The sequence below is a fragment of the Poecilia formosa genome, unplaced genomic scaffold (assembly GCF_000485575.1).
Source record: "Poecilia formosa unplaced genomic scaffold, Poecilia_formosa-5.1.2 Scaffold36, whole genome shotgun sequence".
Lineage (NCBI taxonomy): Eukaryota > Metazoa > Chordata > Actinopteri > Cyprinodontiformes > Poeciliidae > Poecilia > Poecilia formosa.
In genome coordinates, this window is record NW_006799975.1 from 731,710 (window position 1) to 742,036 (window position 10,327).

General features: G+C 40.2%; 1 protein-coding gene across 4 annotated transcripts in view; it reads left to right on the forward strand.

The window, feature by feature from the left end:
• cdk14 (cyclin dependent kinase 14) overlaps positions 1-10,327 on the forward strand; it is a 172,033-nt gene that overhangs the window by 69,900 nt on the left and 91,806 nt on the right. For all 4 annotated transcript variants that reach the window (XM_007550414.2, XM_016670637.1, XM_016670638.1 and 1 more), the window contains 2 exons: positions 2,581-2,675; positions 4,073-4,135. In XM_007550414.2, the coding sequence (XP_007550476.1) occupies positions 2,581-2,675; positions 4,073-4,135 (158 nt within the window). The remainder of the gene's footprint in view (positions 1-2,580; positions 2,676-4,072; positions 4,136-10,327) is intronic.

A 10,327-nucleotide genomic window follows, 5' to 3' on the forward strand; every position in this document is an offset into this window, starting at 1 on the left:
CAGTCGATTTAACTAGGTTATTTTTTATTCTAGTAACAAATATGTCCTCACGTGTCACCCTTGTGTTCAGTAGTGACATGTATGGGCTGCGTGTCATCTTTATTTCCAGTCTGCTCCAGTTACATTCTCACACAAGTTTCAGAGTGACAGTGTTTGGTTTTAAAGCCAATAACTGCTTTGAAGCTTCTGTTTAATTCACATTCTGAACTCTACCACAGCAGTGGATGGTCTGGTGGAGGAGGGGCCTCTCAGCATCAGCTGGTGTAGTCCATGTAAGTGGTTAGTTTTAGCCCTCACACTGGATATGCACACTAGAAAAAGTCTGATTCGTTCAGAAAGTTCTCAGTAATTAGGTTCTGTAAAAACAAAACAAAACAAAAAAAAAAACGCCCCAGAAGTTCCTGACTTTCCTGACTTTGCTGAAAGTAAAAGCCTCTGCTCCACATGACGCGCTCATATGGAAATGAACCTGAGATGAGAAGACGCTTCTATCATACAGAGGCTCAACTCTCCCTGAGAACAGATCAGATGGGTGCTTTGAAATTGGACTAATTCAGCACTTTCTGAGTAAGAAGCGCACAGCGCAGATATGTGACCAGCATTACCCCTCTGTAAACTACTCCATCCATATGTGTGTGTGTGTGCGCGCGTGCGGGTGGGCATGTGCGCGTGTGTGTGTGTGTGTGTCCATGTATCCACCCTAGGCTGGGCACGTCTCCACAAGCTGGTGACAGGATCCTGGAGGTATCAGGCTGCAGATCCACACATAGTTCTGTCTTTGATCTGCTTCTATTATTTTGAACAACCTTTAGCTTCTCCTCTAGGATGAATGCATTCATGAGACTCTGGCACCAGGCAACTTTCCAACGATCTGTCCATCAAAGCTTCCATGTGCCTTTGAAACAGAACTTAAACATTAATCCTATTGGTAACCGTCTGAAAACCCACTTAGTCCTGTGGATATAAACCAAGCTTATGTTGCTCTAATATTTGGTCCAAATAAAACAGATTCCTTTTACTGCTGTTTAACTGAACTGTATCTCAGTTATTGAGGCTTCGAAGTCTTTGCTGATGTTCAGTCAGTACAGTAGAGCTTTTGTAAACAAGGAAACAAGTGAAAACTTCTTATTTCATTGATCCTTTGCCAGTTCAAATAGATGATCAGAGATCAATAATCACTGACCTCAGAACAGTTAAGGTAAGACTATAGAGACAAAACAACACAAATCCTTCTCCTGCTTCTCTTTAAATCAGGAAACAGAAATAGACAGAATCAAAGCAGCACTATTAAATATGATGTTATAATTTTCCCTTGTCTGCCTTTATCCACACAAGTTTGAGTGATATTAAGTTTTTTTTTGCAACTAACAAATTTCATTGTTGCTTTTCATAAGTTTGCACTGCAGAAATGCAAAACCTAACAGGTATTTAGTCTAGATTCTAGTGGAAATATTTTAGAAGACCTGAAATAAGAAAACAAACTTCTAAGTAACTCTTCAAGAGCTTGCTGTAAGTTAAAAAATCCTTAATATTGATGAAAATGTACTTATTCCATTGGCAGATAATTTCACTTATAGCAAGAGATTTTTCAGATGTTATAATTGACATTATCTGCCAGTTGAACCAGTACTTTTGTAAGGAATTATTGACTTAAAACAAGCTCCTATATGTAAGATTTATAACTAAGATATATACACTAGAAACTAGGCTAAAAATACATTGAGTTTGGAGGTCTGCAGATAATGACTGAAGAAAGTGTATTTTATAGACCTGTGGTCATGGGAGTGAAAGACAAAGTTGAACTAAATCCTTTGGGTGGAACAAATTAATGTTGGAGAAAAAAGAAGGTAAACTTTATTCATAATTTAAGTAGGGTAATGTGGATAATTAGGTGGCCATGTTTCTAAAGAATCTTTGTTTTTTGTTGTCAGTTTTCTGTTCTGTGGTTGCTGCCAGTAGAACACTGTATCTATTTTCACCTAAACACAGAACAGCTGCTCCCAAAGAAATGTAATACCTCCTGGCAGTAAGACAAATGAACAAATATGTTCATTGACATTGTATTTTACTTAAATAGCAAAAGAAAACTAAACATTAAAAATAACTGCTAAAGTTCTGTCCCACCCACTGCACTGTAGAACTGATATGATCCAAGTCACTTTGGCTCCAGATGATCTCTGCCTTCATCAGTTTAATGATGTGCTGGCAGAAGGATTACTGGGGTTTTATGTCAACTTTATGACATTACAAATATTTGAACTGAGGAAAACATTTCCATGTCCAACTCTTGTATGAAGCATAAATCCAGTTGGTAAATGAAGCATCCCTCCAGAGAATCTCCTCACTGCTGATTAGAAACACCTCTTACTTCATAAATGTGTTAAAAAGTGAGTGTGAGAACCTCTGAAGCTGAATCCAGCCTTTGTTTTCTGTGTATGTTGTAATCCTTCCCTAATCCCTGCAGGTACTGAAGCGCTCCAACAGTCCAGCTAATGATCATAGAGCAGCTGGTTATCTGGCTGCATCATCTACTGTAACACATCGTATTATGTCTCTAATTCTGCTGCTCTCTCCTTGCAGCGTCTCTTCTGAAAGGACTGAAACATGCCAACATCGTGCTCCTCCATGACATCATCCACACCAAGGAAACCCTGACTCTGGTGTTTGAGTATGTGGTGAGTTTGAACTCTGACCCCAGCTGTGTGATGGGTGGACCACAGAGCTCCAAATGTAGATTAAAAGTCTGACTTCAGGGAAACTATAGTTCTGATGAGTATCTATATTTATTTTTTGCTCTGTCAGACTTTTCAGGTTTTCATATCCATTTTTCTGAAACACGAGCTGTGAATATTTTAACTGGTAAACACTTACTTGGTTCACAGGCCTTTAAAAACAAAAGCTCCATGGATTTTTTTCAGGTTTTACTAAAGTAATAAAGGTGTGTGTTGTTGGGTGGGTGGGGGGCTCTCTTCAGCAGTCACTGGGTAGGGGGCGGGGTCCGCCCTAGGCAGGTCATTGCTCCATTGCAGGGCTGCATTTCTATTCAGATGAATCTTTGATCCTCAGCTTGTGAGGGGAAGAGCAGATCCGGATCCCTCCTCCGTCTTACTCAGCTTTTCAGCAAGGGTGAGGTAAATGGAGTGGTCTGATGCGGTTTATAATCTGGTTCTGCTTGTGAGATATGAGTAGAACTCAGAAAATTCTTTTTATATAGGTTTATATAAGTTATATATAGATTATTGATCCTGTTGGATCTTCTCTTATCTTCTGTTCAAAACAGTAAATCCTTCCCATATGCAGCAGACTGACTGCTAGGGGTGAGTTTTATTGTTGGTGGAAAACTTTAAGTTAATGTCAAGTTCGGCTCATAAGGATGTAGAAAAACACATTATAGATTTTTCTAAAAGCTAATGGAGAGTGACGGCAGGAGGGCATAATGCGAGGACAGAAAACCGATGGGTTAAATCAGTGGCGAGTATTACAGAGAGATGGAGATAATGGAAATAAAAAGGGGAAAGATGAAAACAGAGATGTGGTGCATGGCTTTGTGGGAGATGGACAGGCATGTCTGCATGTGAATTATTCAGCAGGCTCCTTTGGTGTGAGCAGCAGTGGGAGATTGTAAATATCTCTGTGATTTCCGAACCACTGCCTCCTCTATCCATAAATCTGCTCACAAAGCACCAAAACGCTGCCTGCCTGCCAAACATGTCCGGACTCTGTCGGTTCATGTGGTCAACTTTGACAAAATACAAACACTCTTCCTGTTTTGTGGTCCCCTGCAAAGAAAAGAAATGCAGGTATTATTACTGTATGAAGTGTCTTTGCTTAGAGATCAACAGGTATCAAATTCTGATCCGAGTTCCTCTATTAAAGACAGAAAAACTACAATTCATTCATTGCTGCTGTTAAAATAACATATAGATCAATCTGTTGATCAATCTGAACTTCCTGCTGCTTTAGTGAACTTTGTATTCAGCTGTAGTACAGGACAAGTCAACTGTAGTAAGCAAAGCATTTTGTAAAATTGATTGAAATAAAAATGATAACTGCTCTTGTCTTCATGTTGCAGCACACAGACCTGTGTCAGTACATGGACAAACACCCAGGCGGTCTCCACCCAGACAACGTGAAGGTAATGCTTCTCTTCTAGAGCCTGGATTTTTTATCCAGTTTGTTTCTCTAAGTCAGTGATCAACCTGGATTTAGTGAACACAACCTCCAACCCCTACCAGGAAGACAGATATTGGTTTTCATTATTTGTATAATTTTACAACTTTATCTTGAGGGTTGGAAACTTTATCATGTGATCAGTTCTTGGAAGCTTCTCTGTTCTGGTAGTTCAGAGGTTCTTGTTTTGTGCTGCTGATCTTAATGATCATCCTGTGACAGAGTTCTGTAGCCACTGTGTTGGGTTTCTGAGAGAGAAGTAAACAGCTCACAGGCTGCTGGTCCCAACAGGCATGCTCACATTGACTTAAGGTTACAGGAATGTCATGTTAAATGGTTTCCCAAACCTTCACAAATTAAGATCTGAAAAGTGTGGTGTGTGTATGCATTCAGCTCTTTCATGTTTAATACTTTGTAGAATCACCTTTTGGGGTTTGTCTCTAGCAGCCGTGAAAATCTTCAGACTGAAATTTTTGTTCGTTTGTCTTTGCGAAACAGCCAAGCTCAGTCAGACTGGATGGATAAGATCTGCAAACACCAAGAAAAACCACAGAACCAACAGATTAAGAATTCATTTTTCTGTCAGTGTACCTGTACTTCTACACCTGGAGAAAAAGAAAAAAAAAACAATAATTGTGAAACCATAGCAACAAACAACATATGGGTGTGTAATAATAATTAGAACATCACTGAAAAGTATGCAAACTTCTTGCTAAATAATCTGCAGGATACCTGCCATACATATAGCAGGTAAACTATGGCAGGAGGATGATTCAGCTCGCTCCACTGTTTGAATCCATCAGCAGCAAATACAAAAGCAGAAAGTTACTTTTCTGTCATCTTTAAACAGTGATTAGTTCATTTTCACCTCCTTTAGACAACACAGGGATGGCAGCCTGTGCTGGTGAAACTGCGAGCCTGTCCTGTCTGTCCTGTATGACCGTGCAGCGCTCTGAGTCACTGCCTTGTGTTTGCAGGACTGTAGGACCGAGCTAACATAAATTAACAGATGGGAAGAAGCAATAATGTGATGAACCAGGCAACTTGGTGGTGGAGGGGGTGTTGGGATGTTCTGTCATGCAGGGAGGTGACAGTTCAGGCTCCATCTGTCATGCAGCAGCTCATACCTTTCAACACCACAGATTTACAGAAGCTCTGTGTGTTTCTCCTGCTGCCAGCAGCCGTGCAAGTCACATGGATGATGTGAGATTACTGCAGGAGAGTCGAGCGAGGTGCTCACACCCATCAACTCTGTTACCTAACAGTGAGACTCCTGCCACGGAGTTTCCAACGTGTTGATAGGGTTCGTGACTTTATGCAGACATGACATGTTGTGAATTGGAACCACATATCATTATGAGGATTGTTACAGTCCAGTGCTTCTCAATTCCAGTCCTCANACTTGTCCCATTTTATTTCCCAAATTGCAAAAAAAAACAAAAAAAAAAAAACCGAACAACGAAAAAACAAACTTCCTAAACAATAAAATTGGATTTTCAGAAAACAGAATTTTCGGCTGACCTTGTTGAGGTCAGCTGAATCAGTCTTTTAGGGAGCATTCACACTAGCCATATTTAGTCTCCTTTAATCAAACTCTGGCTCTAAAACGCACTCTAGAAAGTTGGGTTTTGCTTGGGGAAGTGTGAATGTGCAGTCAAATTCTGATGCAGCTGAAAACAGTGACCTCTGGTAGAACTCTGATTGAGTTTGAAACCAAGCTGACTATAAACTATAATGCAGGGCATTTTGGGTAAATACAACCAAGACAAATGCATGTGTCTAGCACCCGCTAATTAGCTTGTGCTCAGCCTATTGTTGAGGAATGTTTGTTTGACACATTTGCCAAAAACAAAAGAAAAATTCTACAGCCGCCAAACTCTCATGCCACTTCATTTTTTTATTTTATTTTTTTTTACATTTTATAAGGAAGGACTTAGGCTTATGTTTTCTTCAGAGGTTTTCATGTTGTTTCCTTCAGTGGTTCTTGGTGCAGCGCCCCCACAGGCCAGGTGAGTGAGCAGGTTCCCCAAAGAATTTGGATTGTTTGACAGTGCAGTGTGAAAGCGAACCAAGTCTCCCGGACTGTCCTGTTTAAAACCTCCATTAGAGTTTATCAGATCCAGCTCAGGATCCAGAAAAACAACAATCAAATATTGCCACTTTCCTAAGACAATGAATTAAGATGTTTTTTTTTTGCCAAAACAGGTTTTGACCAAAAAAAGGCACCACCAATTAAATAATTGGGTAACACTTTATTTGAAGGGGGTTGAANGCAGCACTCTGCAAAGGTTTTATATCCTAAAGTGGTCCTGGTCACTAGGACTTGGTGTGATTTTCTGACCTGTAATATTAATATAGAAAGTAGGCATCTGGTACTCATGGTGGTAGCCGCCTACAGCTAACTAAAATCTGCAAATACTTATGACCCCCTCTAATAACACATAATTTCCTATTTTGATATAACACTAACGTAACTTTTTAATAGAACACTGAACACTAAAAAATATTCTATACAAACATGGAATGTAACCTATTTAACCTATTCACCCAATTTAACTGAACTCTTTCACTTTATCTTCCCCTTCCAGCCTCAGACTGAGCCTACAGGAGGCAGACTAATGTTTAGTTCAGCCACAGGCCAGCACCAACCTGAGCAGAAGCACCTCGAGGAGCGTTAATGTCACACAGATGTGCTGTTGTTTACTAATCAGCTGCATAAAAGCTATTAGTGTCTCTGCTGCCTGACCAAATTAACATGCGGGGACGTAGTCGTAACAGTCCCTGCTGCTGTAATTAACGGCCATCAGCAGAGTGGTGAGAGCATGCGAGAGTCACTGCAGCTCCACTCAAACTGATCTGATGTCTGCGCCTGAACTGGTTGGTCCTGGGTGAAACCCAGTGGAAACGGCACTTCACCATTAACCCTTCCTGCCCCATTGACTGTATTTGTTAGCAGGACGGCTGTAATCCAACGCCAGGCAGGGTGACCTCACCCTGACCGCTGCTGAAGTGCTCCTTTATATTACATTAGGCCCAGTTAGATGAAGGAGCCTGACTCACTGACATTCTCATATATCAAAGGTAAAGTGATGCCCACAAACCCAGAATCGGGGAGCATTTGTCCCTCATAATTAAGTTTAGTGAAAACTGACAGCTCTTCAGTTGTCAGCATTGTTAGCACACCGGGTACAAATATGGAAGAAATAGTTCATCTTGTATCGTGGGAGCATAATTAGCAACTTTATTCCCAAAAAACACTAGTTTTTAAAATAACTCTGTTGGCATATTTTGTCTGCACCACTAATTATTCGAATACATGCACCTCATTTTGTGATCTATAGAAGACAGGAATGTAACGCATAGCAACATTCCTCTTATACATTCTTCAGTGAGGATGGCAAGGAAGTTGAATAGAAATCTCACTGACAGAGACATGCAGCTGACTGGCATGTTGGCTCACCATGTATTCCCACAACAACAGTTAGGTATGTCAGTATGGTAGCTGTTTTTTCAGGAGGTTCTGTAACCAAAATCAGGCTTTAAAAACCTCTTCAGCTATGAAAATACTGCATATATTAAAAGACTTAAAAGAAATTTGACATCACAGCCATATTTGACACCTTGAAATTGACCTCCGTTTTTTTAAGTCTTCTAGCCTTTCCACATTATCATAACTATGCTTCTCTATGCTGTTAATTGATGCCTGTGACAACTATTATTAGGACTATTGTAGCTTGTATGATAAGCTCAGCAGCTCCACCAGGTGTTTGCTAACAGCTGCTGCTGCTAGTCTGAGGAGCAGTGGATGGATGCTCTATAGGCAGAAGCTTGGCTGGGGATTGAAGCTCCAAGGCTGAGCTTTGGTGAACAGAAGGCATGTTAAAGCTACAGTATGTAACTTTCATGAAAATAATATCTTAGTGATATATTTGTTCAAATTCACTACGTTCTTACAGAATGGTATTAGAAAGATAATTTGTTAAAAAAAAAAGCTCCTCCGTCTCCTCCCATTGATAACTAGAAACAACCAATAACAGTCAGGAAGGGGGTGAGGAGGGTCTTATTGCTGTCAATCATGTCCATTTGTGTGAGTTGCTCCTTGACCCTCCACCCCTGCTCTCTGCTACACTACAGCTTCTCTCTGTCAGCAGACCCTGTTTTGAATGCTAAGGCTAGTTAGCATGACCACCAATGATGACAGTAAGCATGAAGTTGATTGACAGCACTAAGACATGTCTCCTGGCTCTGCACTGTAAAAAGTGCATTTGGACTGCAGTTCATGCTATGGAGTTATTTACATTAGTTCTTTAAAATTTTGAAAAGAACTAATGTTCTTTTCAAAACGTTAGTTTTGAAAAGTCATCACACTTGTGCTGTGTTGTAACTTAAGTTACACATTTTTAACTTGAAGGAACTTTTTACTTTACTTGGAGCAATTAAGTTCAATGCCACGTTCACAAATCTGTGAGGTTGTTAGATAGGACCCAGAAATCTGGCTGATCCAGAAAAATTTGTTTGTGCTGCTTTGGCTTTGAAGATATTAATGAAAGCGTATAGGTCAAAAGGTCAAGCAGCCCCCCAACCTTCTTCAAATCAGACAAAATGGGTGTCAGTCAACTCGGCTATGTTTGTGCTTGTTAAAGATATGAATAGTAGTTTATAGAGGTCAACCAGCACAAATGTAACACAAACAAATTTTCGTTTGTGCTACGTTTTTGCTGCACAAACCAGCACAAACGTAGCACAAACGTTTGACTCCAATTTTGTCTGATTTGAAGAAGGTGGGGGGGCAACTTCACTCAGGTCAGTTTGTCTAGTCCAGGGGACCCCGAAGTGCTTCACATAATAGTCAGTCATTCACCCATTTACACACTGATGGAGGTAAGCTACAGTGTAGCCTCAGCTGCTTTAGGGCAGACTGACAGGATTGAGGCTGCCATGCAATCAGGAGCTGGAGATCCTTCTCTGTGTAACGCTGTGACTGTTAGAGACCACTGAGTTCTGTCCCACTGGCAATACGTCGCCTCCAGTGATATATATAACCTTGCTAACATTAAAATCTGCTAAGGAAATGTTCTCACTTCAAAGGTTGTATTTTTTATTTTTTTTACCAGGGTAATAGCAGATTAATTTTATCTGCCACAAAAGATGATTTTTTACATTTCTAATAAATGTGGAAGCTGCTTTTTATGAGCAAAAGGTTTTCCACAACCTTAATGAGGGATTGTAAGACATACTGCTTCAATCTCTTGCCTTGTTAGATTCTTTGATTTTGGATATAAAGTTTAGCCAAATGTTCCAGATGAGATAATACAAATATACCAAGTTCCTAATCCAAATTTGACTTCTTCCATTCATTTTTCTGCCTTCTGTACAGTGTTTTCATTCCACTGTTTGGTGTGACGGTTTGATGGTGCTGTTCAGAACATCTCCACAGAACCCAACAAGTGATTTCTTGTGTTTGTACTGTTGAGGTGTTCCAGCAGGAGTAGAATCACACAGCGGATGACTGCGATACGCCCCGGCCCAACATTTAAACATGTGCCAAGAATGACTCTGGGTCTTTGTGGAGCTTTACAGCCGTTTGCTGGCAGCTCCTCAGGTTGAGCAGGTTGACGCTGTCGCTGATTCAGCCCATTAAAGACAACACTTTACTGATGCTTAGTGGAATAGATGGAGGCTCTTTTCTGTGCCTGCTGGCAGATGGTCGAGTCTTTCACTCCATTTAACACTCCTTCATTTGATCTCTCCCTCACTGATTTCATCGTGTTTACTCATTTCAGTGAACCGGTGCTGGGGGGTGGGGAGACTGTAACTGTGAGCATTTGTTTCTGTAATGCTAACGTCTGTGCTGTCACTGTCTGAATTTGCGTATTATGTTGGCTTTCTTTACAGGAACAGAAAAAAAATTATAATTTTTGGCCTTTTTTCAGATTAAAACAATATTTGTGAGTTGGTGTTACTGCAACTTAAACATTGGCAATTATATTTTAAGCCTGTTTCTGGGATTAAAGTAAATGTTTATATCCATATTCTTATTAATCCCGGCCTAGTTTGATATGCACAGTCTCGGGGATTTTCCTACTTTTCCCATTTTATTTCCCAAATTGCAAAAAAAAACAAAAAAAAAAAACCGAACAACGAAAAAACAAACTTC